The 12,921-nt window shown below is 33.9% G+C and overlaps 2 protein-coding genes across 3 annotated transcripts; both read right to left on the reverse strand.

Annotated features, from left to right (window-relative positions):
- Positions 1-248: 248 nt before the first annotated feature.
- LOC131350501 (rhamnose-binding lectin-like) lies at positions 249-3,223 on the reverse strand. Its single transcript, XM_058385495.1, has 7 exons — positions 3,218-3,223; positions 3,051-3,072; positions 2,815-2,950; positions 2,619-2,722; positions 1,551-1,595; positions 1,240-1,375; positions 249-775 (listed from the first exon to the last, which is right to left on the reverse strand). The coding sequence occupies exons 1-7, from the start codon at positions 3,221-3,223 to the stop codon at positions 655-657; spliced, it is 570 nt and encodes a 189-aa protein (XP_058241478.1). The 3' UTR covers positions 249-654.
- A 5,340-nt stretch (positions 3,224-8,563) lies between these two features.
- LOC131350504 (rhamnose-binding lectin-like) lies at positions 8,564-12,523 on the reverse strand. 2 transcript variants are annotated; one of them, XM_058385500.1, is made up of 12 exons: positions 12,470-12,507; positions 12,303-12,338; positions 12,143-12,176; positions 11,734-11,871; positions 11,175-11,284; positions 10,590-10,634; positions 10,362-10,497; positions 10,174-10,277; positions 9,681-9,725; positions 9,262-9,397; positions 9,037-9,144; positions 8,564-8,775 (listed from the first exon to the last, which is right to left on the reverse strand). In XM_058385500.1, the coding sequence occupies exons 1-11, from the start codon at positions 12,498-12,500 to the stop codon at positions 9,039-9,041; spliced, it is 921 nt and encodes a 306-aa protein (XP_058241483.1). In that variant the 5' UTR covers positions 12,501-12,507; the 3' UTR covers positions 8,564-8,775; positions 9,037-9,038. The 2 variants fall into 2 exon arrangements, with proteins under 2 accessions (XP_058241483.1, XP_058241482.1); XM_058385499.1 differs by having other exon boundaries at positions 8,566-8,775; positions 11,734-11,843; positions 12,132-12,176; positions 12,470-12,523.
- Between the last annotated feature and the right edge of the window lie 398 nt (positions 12,524-12,921).

Raw genomic sequence — 12,921 nt, forward strand, 5'->3', positions numbered from 1 at the left:
ATGAGAGTGTCTGCCAAATGCAGGAAATGTATTGTAAATGTAGTGAAATAACAGAGATTATTTATTTAATTTTTATTATGAATGTCTATCTATCTATCTATCTATCTATCTATCTATCTATCTATCTATCTATCTATCTATCTATCTATCTATCTATCTATCTATTTCTTTCTTTCTTTCTTTCTTTCTTACTTTTTTAAATAAGACAACAAATTTTACCCTGAACTTTTACTATTCTATTGCCTGTCTATTAAAGAAAAAAATCCAAAACATTAGTCTTTCTGTTGGCTCTATTGCCTATAGTAACACATTGTGTGTAATTTGCTGATCTCAGAAATGTGTCTATATGTATAACACCCTTGGACTGTTAACCAGTATTATGCCTTTAGATTCTGTTTGCCACCTGTCCGCTCTGTGTTTGACATGTTTATTAGACTTTGTTGTTTGTATCAATTTGTTTGGACAATCACTGCCTTAGATTTCATAAAATTGTCTACACACAACTCAACCTTGATATGTATGTTTATAAAGTTTATTGCGCAATCATTTGTAAAGTGGATTCGTTTAGGATGGTGGGATTACATGTAAAAGCCAATTAGTATAGTTCAGAAACAAAATCACTGCAGCAGTTGATTATGCAAAAGCAAAAATGATTTAACCTGCCAGTGTTAAGTACATTAAAAACAAAGCTCTTGCACTGTAACATCTGTATGGCTTTGTAGGTAAAACTTTGTGATCCCTTTTCTGGCCACTGGGTGGAAAGCTGGAAGTCATTCTATCAGTAGTAAAAAGAACAAATAAAAAGAGAACAGCACATAAAATACTTTTCCTGTTATATGCACTGTCTTCAAGATGTGTAGAAATTCAGATATAAATATATTGTAAAAAACAATGTGATATAAAAGTTCAGACTATTTAATTTTAAGTTATATTTTAGTCATATTTTGAGGAAAAATGAACACTATATAGGGATTTTTGTAGTTGGGAACTTTTTATGAATTTCATTATGTCTGTGTACTACTTCACTGTGACATGCACTTTTGGAGATTAATAAGTACAGTATTCTATTACCCATATGTGTGTGGGGATCTGCATTAACACAATTATTGAATACACAGTTTGGCAGAAAAATCAGACACAGACGTACACAATTTTCAGGTACTTATAGATGTTAGGACAGGGGTCAGAGACAGACAATGTGATGGTGGAATAGATTTACACTTCAATTACTTCCATTACCTAGCTGCAACTTTAGTTACTGTGTCAGCCGTGAAGCAGTTTGTGTTGGAGAGTTGACTGGAAGGTCGTCCTGAGGAACATGTGGTGGAATTGGTTCGGCCGTAGTTAGCACTGATAATCTTTATATTGCTGGCACCTAAAATTAGAAGAATGTATATTAGCTTTTTATAGTTTAAATCGTATATTTATAGTTTAAATATAGTTAAATAGTTATATAAGTAGTAGAATGTAATGTATTATTATAATGTTATGTAATGTTACAGGTATATAATAATTAATAGGGGAATAGAAGTGAAAAGAAGAGTACAAACCACAGTTCAGTGACGCAGTACTGCCTTCACAGGCCACAAGTTCCTCTGCAGGAAACAGATTCATTGCATAAAACAACCAAAAACAAACAAACTAAAAAGAAGTAAGCTGACTGACTTAAAAAATTAAATAAATGTTTGTGAAAATGAGGATAACAGCACTGGATCTTAGAACAGGTAAACAAATAAACAAATAGGTTTTTACATGGGTATAAAGGTACCAACAGCCAAGCAAAGGTCCATATTAATTAACATTAATGAGACATTATATGTATAGTTGTATAAAAATATGCTGAGATAAATACTAGCTAACTTCTTAAAAAAAGTAACTGCAAATTGCAAATGGAAGTCTTACACAAAAACCTTTGAACATACAGAGTCCAACTGAATGCTGAAACTAACTTCTGTGTCGCAGAGATATTTGCGCTGCACTTAACCCTGGGTTATTGTCATTTTAAACACCGTTTTTAACCCTGGGTAAAGAAAGGTTTCACACTTGTATTTTGAAAGCGGTGTTAGCTCCGCTTTTGCGGCGTTAACCATGCATTGTGGTGCTAAGTCTGTTCAGTGTGAATCAGAGCAGTGTTTGCTTGTAGCTGATGGACGCTTGGCAACAGACAGCCAATCAGAAATTGAGCAGCAAGGCTCATGTCACATCAGTAACAGGAAATGTGCATTGTGTAAATACGTTGCCTGCTGTTCGTCCAATCAGCAACAGTGACACTGCAAATATGCAAATAAGATTGTTAACTCGGCATTTAGGAATGTGTGAAACGTCTGTTAATGAAGACCCAGGATTAACAAGTAACCCCAGGTATAGATGAGCAGTGTGAAACGTGATTACAGATAACCCAGGATTCCGTGTGTGTGTGTGTGTGTGTGTGTGTGATTTGAAGATAATCACCCTTGGGAGTGAACCTAGGCCACAGGTCCATTGTTTTCTGAACATTTTTGCCTTAACCTTGTTTTATTCATACTTGCTTTAAAAGTGCTTTAGTTATTCCTGTATGCCCAAGATTATAAAAAAAAGGTAAAAACAGAAAAGGCTGTCAAGGGGAGAAGATTACTTACTAGTGCAGATGTAGGACACAGTGAGGTATTCAACAGTTTTAGTACAAGGATCTGTAAAGATGGTGCTTGAAGCTTGTAAAGTGCATGTTTTCATTCCATTACACCTTTAAATGAAAGTAAAATTGGCCGCTGTCACCAAAGGTCATTATCTACTAAGTAAGATATTTAAACAAACAAACAACAAAAACAAAGTTACAGTGCGGCCACAATTGAGGGTGTGTTTGGAGCGTAACAGTTGGTATTCTGGATCAAATTGTTGGTGAGTCCAGCTGAACAGGTTCTGGAGTCAGCACGCCCAAAGTTTGCATTTATGATCTTAATAGAATCAGCTCCTACACAGAGGCACAGATAAACCTGCTGTAAACCAAGTGTACCATCAAATAATAATAATAATTGCTCAGCAGCCCAAATGTAGGGAGAAAGAGCTCCTACCACAATCCAGTGTGCTGTAGCCCTGCTCACAGATCACAACAAGCTCTAGAGAAAGGGGACAAAATAAACTGGAGTAGGGACCATGGGAAATTATACTGGGAATACTGTATTGTGATGCCAATTCTGAAGTGTTTTCAAAAATCAAACATAACCTATAGACTACTTACCGGCATTGATACAATCATAACTTGTGTTGCAGTACTTGTAAGTTCCATAACATGGGTCAGGGTTGCCAAGTACATCCGTCTTTAACTCACACTCTCTCAGTCCATTGCATCTGTTTGAGTTATAAAGACAAAATGCTCTCACCAGAGTTATATTGTTGTTATATAATTCATCACAGAGGAAATATAATAATGCTGAAATATTCTGTAAGAATAGTGCAAGTAAATCTGTACCTATCAGCAATTGTAGAAATCAGCGAATAACAGTTGGTATTAGCAACCTGCGAATTAGGCCGACCAATACTACAAGTGCTGCTGTCCGTTCGGCCATACACAGAAGACTTCACTATAATCAGTCCAGTGTCTAAAAACAGTAATAATAATAACAGTTATAACAACAACAACAACAACAACAACAATAATAATAATAATAATAATTGAAGCTTACTACACAGCAAGTGTTGGACATCGCCATAGCAAGTAATCATATTCTCTGAAAGAGACCGACTATTAACACAGATCTTTGTGCATGTAAACATAAAACATTCACTTGGGGTCTCTGTGAAAACAATATCACATGTTATTTTAGGTTATTTAAGTGTTTGGGTGCATTAAATATTACCTCCAGAAACAAGTAAGTCAGGAGCTACAGTCAGTACTGTAAAGCAGAACACCGTGTATACTTAATGATTTAGAAAGGGCAAAAATCGAAATATAAATTTCAAGCGTTTCAACGTTGAAACATTTGGAATGATGCATACAAATATACTTATAGGAAAACGTGAGCTTTTCTTTAACAGTAATTGCTTATGGTCTTAAAAATGATTGTGCCATGTGTAATTAATGACACTCAAGAAATTTGACCAATAAACCCGTTTTTACTTAAACTCATATAACTGATTTCAAAAAAAAGAAAGAACTAGTATTCACTTTATCAGACCATACCAGTGGATAATGTTTAAATGTGTTTAAAGTTGTAATATTTAAATTTAATACTGTTATTGTACTGTTATTGCAAATTTAATACTGTTATTTCATGTTAATGCCACATGAAAGTGTACTTCAGTACCTGCGACTGTTTTTTTTAATGATGCACAATACAGGGAAGCAAAACGGAACAGAGAATATTTAACGTATATTACTCCTAAAGCACAGTAAATGCCCCATCCATTCTAAAAACTAAGTAAAATCACAAATTGTAGAATTTAAACTGGACATTTGGGGCAAATGTAGAATAGGGGCAAAATATGGTAAAATAAATATCTAAACGGATATAGAGCAATAACAAACAAGCTTTCGTAATTGCATTTATGGTTACACCACATGATTTTTGGATTCTTGTAAATGAGAAATGACCATAAACATGACAGAGAAAGAATTAAACATATACATGAGAGGTACTAGTTATGTTTTGTGTCTAATCACGCATTATAATGTTTGATTTAATGTTCAATTATTAAAAGGTAAAAAAAAAAAAATCACAGGCAGAGAAAGTCTGCAACACTGTTAACACATAAACCCACAGACAGTGTACATTCTGCTAATTTGTTTCATCAGTATTTGGGAAGCCTACTGCAGACAATATTCAAATACAAATCATAATTTATTTAAATCGAAAATGCAGACTCTCAGGAATTTGGCTAGAATTCAGATATAATTAAAATTTTACTGCAAAATCTATATTTACAGTTGCATTTTACAAACAGTAAATATATGTAAAACTTTATGTAAGATTTGCTATGTTGATTTTAATTATATTGAATTATATTTACATTCATTTACATTACACTCAAATCTGGTTATAGTCACTCTTAAAGTTTGTTCAGTTGGATTAAAAGGGTCCCAAAATATAGTTACTACTCTAATCTTGCTTGAAGAAGCTCACAGCTGAAATATTTCGCTGTAGATGCAACAGTAACTATTTAGTTTATACATCTGAAGGGTTTTATCATTAATTCCCTCTAAATTGAAAGAAGCTTCAGATAACTAATGCATACTAATGCTTTTCTTTGACATGAAATAAAGTCTAGACACTACCTGCGATGCATAACCCTTAAAAATACAATCTAATAAATGATAGTCTAGTTCTTTTGCTGGTGAAGACAATTTTCAATCCTATTAACTCACCAAGGTTGGGCTTTCTCAAGATAGTGTCAGTCAGCAGCTGGATTGATTGGATTCTGTATTTCTGTATTGCTCACCCGTTTTGTAGAATGTAGAATTCAGAATAAAATCTATTCCTCGATGTTGCACCATGAAATTCTCAGTACCCTATATACTGAGTGGGCAGTCATACTATCTATTTATTTGCACCTGGCCTTGACTTAATCAGTAGATGCATAGAGAGTACAGACAGATGGGCACCAGCCGCCCAGTCAAATCTAAACATACAGGAAAACATCGACCAAAGCAGTAAGAGATTGTGAATTTCAGCCGATTAATATACAAACATGATTGAAAACATCTAGTAAAGCATATAAGTAAGACACGCGCACACACACACACACACACACATCCAATACCTAATTTAATAACAACATAAGAAAGCCTTACTCCTGACTTGAATACATGTAAAAATTTAGAACAGCTCTTATAACCATTTTAGAATATCAGATTTCATATCAATATCAATATTTAGAATAGCACTTAACATGTATTGCTGATCTCATAAATGTGGCTGTTGTGTGACAACATTGGACTGTTTACCACACTGTAAACCCAAATGTTGAAACTAATTAAAAAGATTAAGGACTGTAAACTTAATTTTTTAAGAAAATGTTCTACTGACTTAACTATTTTGAGCTTCTGTGACATTTTACTCCTTTTGAGTAAATTAAACTGATAATTTTTGATTAACTTCAACTATTTTTCTGATTAAGTAAGCACCACTTGAAAGCATAATTTCATTTATTTAAAAAAAAAACACATGACCACCATATCTCAGCACCGTTCAGTGTGAATTTTAAATAATTCTGCTTTTAAAATAAGTTAACACATGTGAGGTTAATACAGAAGTGTTATTATAAATACATTACAAGGTCAGATAAAAGAAGGTGACAAAACTGAAGAAAAAAAATTCCGCCTGACAAATCTTACCATTTCAGACAGTATATCTCTAAATTTTGATGATTAATAAGCCATATACAATTGTAGGAGTCCATTCTACAACATCTTATCATGAACTGCTCAAAGATTGATTTATTAAATTTTCAACAGAGAGATTATAGAAAATATTTTTGTAGAAGTATGTCTATGCTGATTTTCAGAATAGGCCATTTGGGCACCTTTTAGGAATATCTGTGCCATTTGAGCTTACTCTGCTACCAAACTAAATATAAATATTTATTTATATGTAAATATGGTTGTTAATTACATAGAAATATCACTGGTTTTAATTTAGATTGATCAAATTTCGGCACATGTAGTGTATATTATAGTTGAATTTTCACACAACTATCGCTTACCACAGACAATTTTTGTTTCTTCATTCCAGATGGCCATGTTGTGGAAATATTCCCTTATTTAAATGGTCATATGGTCAGAGACTTCCATGAGTGCCCTTTTCACACTGTTTTCCTGCTTTCTTCACTTCCATCACTTTCTCTTATTGTACACTGATTCACTATGCTGAACAGCCAATCAGAGGCATTCTCTCAAACATAACTCCAATAGTCAAAAACTACCCTCATACACAAACCATCTTGTTGGTTAGAGCTTTTTAATTTTTGACTTGAACATTTGCTGGTTTTTTTAGTTATGTCACTGCCTAATGAAGGTTCCAGTTGCCTGAAACTTTACTCACTATAGGTAAACTTTATTCACAAAGGGAACAAAGTAATGGACAGTTTTCTCTTTGCTTTTTCTATGCTTCTTAATAAAGGTACTGTGTATTGTTAAATTACCCTTGTATTACTTTGAGTAATACAACCCAGCGCCTGCTCAGTCTTGCATGTGATCACCTAACAAGTACCTTACCTTGCTATCTGACCTCAACAAAACTTGAAATATGACATCACATAACAGCATAATGGTTTGCAGATTCCTCTAGTTCATAGAATCGTCTAGTTTATGACTAGCATGTACTTCATTTTGCACTGGACCCGCAGTACTTAACTGATCAGGAGAGAAGATTTTTTAGAAGACAAATGTTTTTTTAATCAATGAAATTTAGCTCTCTGATATTTGCAGACACCATAAATTAATTTGTGATTTGTGGTTCTTTCACCCATTCAGGATGAGACTAATGAACCAGAGCTTGGTGATGTCGCAGTGGCCCTCCTTACATTCATCAGTGACAAAGAGAGAGGTTCAGTTCATTACCAGCCTTTGAAAATCTCTGTCATCACTGAAAGTAAGATTGTGGTCAGCCTCTCCAGACTTGCTGATGCTCAGTTTGGACTGATCTATGCATTACACCTTACCTATCCAATGGGACTGACCAACACTTTTGAATTTATTCAGAAAGTTTTACTTGGTCTGGAAGATGGCAAACTGTCGCCCAAGTTGCAGACTCTCAAGAATGACTTAATGAAATAATGCCTTAAGTTGCTGTGATATATGCAGGTTTTCAGTCAGGTGGCCTTTAATGTTCTACAAATGTAACACTTGACCAATGTTAGCAAGTTTGTTTGTTACAATTATTGTACATTCATAAACGTTTCTCCCCTGTTGCACGATTCAAGTTTTCGCCTGATAGTCATGGTGGACATTTATATTTTCAGTTTCTGTACTTTAAAATATATATATACATACTTTATCGTTCTTTTAAATATAGTGTTTTTAAATTGTAAGAAAATACTGTTCAATAACAGACATTTACTCAAGCGGTTAAAGTTTGTTGTACTCAAATTTATTGAGGCAATCAGTTGCCACAATTTTTTTAAGTTTTGAGCAAAATTATTTTGAGTATTTTTAAGTCAAATTGTTTGACTTAAGTATAATTAAAAATAATCTTGTAAGAGAACAAATAAATCAAGTTTTATTAACTTAAAATTGTGTGTTCTTGTACTTTACTTTTTTAAGTTCTGTTAAATTAGACGTAAATGAAAACTTTGAGTCATATTAAACAAAAATATTTGATGAGCAATTTAATTTAACTGCAATCAAAAGGAACATGTAGTATGTAATCAACATTTTCAACAAGTTTTTAGGACACTTGAGTTTTAAGTTCATCAACTTAAAAGTTTTTTTGAGTTCTGTGAACTTATCGGGGTTTACAGTGCAGTAGTCTGCCACTAGATTACCATTTGCACCTTTCTGTTTTAGCATTTTGTTTAAAATGTTTATTGGAATTTTTTATTGGATCATGGATCCAAATAAATTCACACTCTCCAATTTAGAGGATACTTTATTGTGTAATCATCTGTAAATAGGACATATGTTTAGCTTCAAAAATAAAATCATTAGAGCAGTTGATTATATAACATGCAAATATTAAGTACAGCAACACCACAAATCCTGCACTGTATCAGCTGCATAGTTGCATATTAAGAATTCAGTCTCAAACCGCTTCAGACTGAAGAGAGGCCACTGGGGAGAAAGCTGGGTTCCTTCAAGTGATTCTGTCAATAGCAGTAAAGACAACGGGAACATGAGAAAGGTTGTGGTTCTAAACATTAAATACCTTTCATGTTATATGTGTTGTACTTGACATTAAATAATACAGAATAAAAATAAAAATATATATTTATAGGGTGAATATTTTTATATAAAGTTGCCTTGGCCTTCAAATTAGTGATTGAGCTTATTAGTGATTGCATTTTTTTTTAAAAAACTTAAATAATATATAGATCCTTCATGCATTTGATATATGAGAAACTCACAGTTAGGAACAGTAGTACACAACGGTCAGGTACTTATAGGTGCCATAACAGGGATCAGAGAATAAATCATTTGTAGCAGGGACGCTACAGCTGCTCTGTCCATTACATCTACAAAACAACAGGTTTTTATTAAAATTGTACCCATAAATATCAGTAATGTATTTAATGATAACAGCTATGCGTAGTAATTTTGAAAAATAATAGTTCTGGTAAATCTTCCATTACCTAGCTGCAACTTTGTTTAGAGCATCAGGTGTGTAGCAGTTTGTGTTGGAGATTTGATTGGCAGGTCGTCCAGAAGAACACGTGGTGGAATCGGTTCGGCCGTAGTTAGCACTGACCGCATTTATACGGCGATCACCTAAAGTTAGAAACATTTAAAACAAGAGGAAAATACGTTAATAAGACAGCAGGAAAGCAGTGGAACAGACCGGTTGTATGGTTTTTGTGTAACATTCATCACTACATAGCATTCCTAGAAATGTATTTAAAGTTGGTACAAATTGTTTAAAATGTTTGTTCTATAATAGGTTTTATATAATCTTTTATGTATTTATATTATGTATTTAGTAATCTTTATTATGCGACATGGTAAATAATTTAAAAAGTAGATCAGGAATAATAAAGAAAAAAAAAACACAAACCACATGTCAGTATAGCAGTATTGCCTTCACAGGTCACAATGCTCCCTGTAAGAAACAGATTCATTGATGAGTTCTTTGGTTAGGGCCATCATTTGGGCCATCAATTCCAAGAAATTTCTTCAACACACTTTCAATTTAATATAAAACATGTTTACTAACAGAACAATCTTTGAAATAAGATTTAGGATATTAACCGAATGATAAACACACACACACATACACACACACACACACAGACATTCACACACACACACACACACACACACACACAGACACACACACGCACATGCACACACACACACAAACAATGCAGACACAAACAATAATGCCATTTTGTTTCATAGTAAACACATGACTACACTACACTCTTCTACACTAGAATCACCCCCTTGGTCAGAACATAACCTTGGATCAATTTTTTCTGAAGTAATCATCTCTAGGCTACTTTTATCATGGCTTAGATGTCTGTAATGTGGGATCTCAGATTACTCACTATGGCAAATGTAGGACACAGAAAGATATTTTGCAGTCCCAACACAAGGATCTGTAAAGATGGTGTATGAAGCGTCTACAGTGCATGTCGTCTTTCCATTACACCTTTAAATTAAAGTAAAATGTTAACAAGTAAAAGTAAACATTCTTCTAATTTGAGAAAAATGTAGATCAAATAAAGAAGGGTACATTGAGGCCACTTTTGAGAATGTGCTTGGAGCGTAACAATTGGTGTTCTGGAGCACACTGCTGGGAAGTCCATTCACGCAGGTTACTGCATTAGCCCGGCCATAGTTTGCATTTATGATCTGAATATAACCATCTCCTGCACAGAGACACATGTAAAATTGCTTTAGCTCAATGGCAACATCAAAAGTAGCAAAATGCTCAGCAGCCCAACCGTAAGGCAGATCTTACCACAGTTCAGCGTGCTGTAGCCTTGCTCACAGATCACAATGTTCTCTGAAAAAAGGAGACAAAATAAAATTTATTCAGTGTGTTGATAAACTAGTATAATAATAAACCACAGGGAATAGTTCTGAAACTGTTAAATCGACCTAAACTTCTAGATACAGTATTATAGTGAGCATCTGAGATCTGAGATTTAATAATCAAATATACCAGACAAAAGTAATAGAAAATGTATTCATAAAATGTCTTCATAAACTACTATGACAAAATATACCCTACAAAGAGTAAAATATTCTGTTTCTTTAACTTGCTAAATTCTAGTTGGGGTATTTTAGTGCTTTCTTTCTTTCTTTGTTTCTTTGTTTGTTTCTTTCTTCTATAAGCATTGAAAAAGTACATAAATGGACTCTACACCACACAGTTCTTGCATAAAACATATTACCATCACCACCTTCTGGCAGAAGGAGCTAGCAGAGATTTGGTATTATTACTGTGATAAGGTCAGTATTATCTCAGTATTGCTGTACTTTGATACCATTTCCATAAATGCCTTCACATAACCAGCACACCCACACCCTCTACACTACTTACGGCCACTGATGCAGTCATATGTGGTGTTGTAGTATTTGTAAGTTCCAAAACATGGGTCAGGGTTGCCAAGTAAGTCCGTCTTTACCTCACACTCTCTTAGTCCATTGCACCTATTTTGGGTATATAACAGACAGCAATATTATTTCTATATCTAAAATATAAAGTTTCTGCAATATTCAAAGACAAATCTTAAATAAATTCCTCAACGAACAACAATATGTAATTGTGGATATGGTAAAGTTTTGTGTAAGGAGAAATTTTATTTATAGTCTCCAGTGTCAGCCAGTAACGAGAAAATGCCAGTTAATTAGTTATATGACAAGCTGCATGTTCTGTTTTATTAATTTCAAAAGGGAGAAAATATAAAGACTGGAGAGGAAACAACATTCTATAGCTTCTATAGAAGCTTGACTTCTATGAGAAACTCATCTCATGGAAATTCAGCACCTGTATTAAGGGCCATTTTGCTTTAATTTTCTTCCAAGTTCAGTTAAGCCAAATGAAGCAAGGCATTGTCCTTCAGTTTAACATGTGTTATAACCCAAACAAAACCCTGTACCTATCAGCAATAGTAGAAATCTTCAAGGCACAGTTGGTATTCGCAATCTCAGAAGCGGGCCGAGCATTACAGGTGTCACGGTTCGTACGTCCATATGTAGTAGACCTCACCTTTATCAGGCCAGTGTCACAACACAATAACCAAAAACAAACAGAAAACACACTGCTGTAAATACTGGTTAGTTTCGTCTTACTGCCATTTCAAACTACTTTGGCTATTTGTTTCTGCCTACAGCAGTGACGTTGTCTGGATGTCTCTTGTTTGTCACTCATAGAAATTCTGAATTTTCATAGAAATTCAGTATTGCATTATCTAGTTTCCTGTGCAATGGAATATTTTCATAAGCTAATCATTGGCTTTTTACTTGCTGTTGGAAAATGTGGGACATTCAAACTTACCACAAGCAAGATGCTGGACATTACCGTAGCAGGTAATCATATTCTCTAAAACAATAAATTATTTACAGAGTAAATATTAGAGTGAGAAAATCTGAATTATTTGCTTGGACTTTCAAACAAAGCATTATTATGTTAAGCTTTTCAAAATGTTTGAGTAAATTCAGTTATTACCTCCGGAAACAAGCCAACCAGAGGCTGCAATAAGTACTGTAAAGCAAAACACAGACAGCTTACTTAAATCATTCAATTCCACATTGTTTATTATTTCTCCTGTTAAGATGCAGATATGATTTAGCTGAACACACGATTTTCATATGAAAAAGGACAGAAGAACTTACAGGTGAGTAGCGTGAGCCTCAGTGAGAGCATCTTGATGCTGGAGTGGAACAATCAAGTGCTGCACCACTGGAATAGCTCACTTTATATACATTTCCAACAAATAAAAAAAACAAAAATACTGAAAATTCCTATACTGTACTTCCTCATTCCACTTTTCCTCATACCTCTCTGGGTTTTCCCCAGACATACCAGGTTCAACAATAAAACAGAACAGAGAATCAGATAGAAGAATGATATACATTGTTAACACCAATTTTCATTTTGCTAGATTGTATGTAAATATCTATGACAAAGCTACACTGAGGGTAGGGATCTTGTAGCTAAGGTTTTCTCTCACTAGCAACTATTTCAAGAAGCCACACTGAGAGATATTTTTTCTTTCTATATCTCTGCCAAATATTCAATTTTATTTAAAGGATATAAAAGGATATAAAGAAGTAGCATTGCATAA

The sequence above is a fragment of the Hemibagrus wyckioides genome, unplaced genomic scaffold, assembly GCF_019097595.1.
Source record: "Hemibagrus wyckioides isolate EC202008001 unplaced genomic scaffold, SWU_Hwy_1.0 Contig37, whole genome shotgun sequence".
In the NCBI taxonomy this organism is placed as follows: domain Eukaryota; kingdom Metazoa; phylum Chordata; class Actinopteri; order Siluriformes; family Bagridae; genus Hemibagrus; species Hemibagrus wyckioides.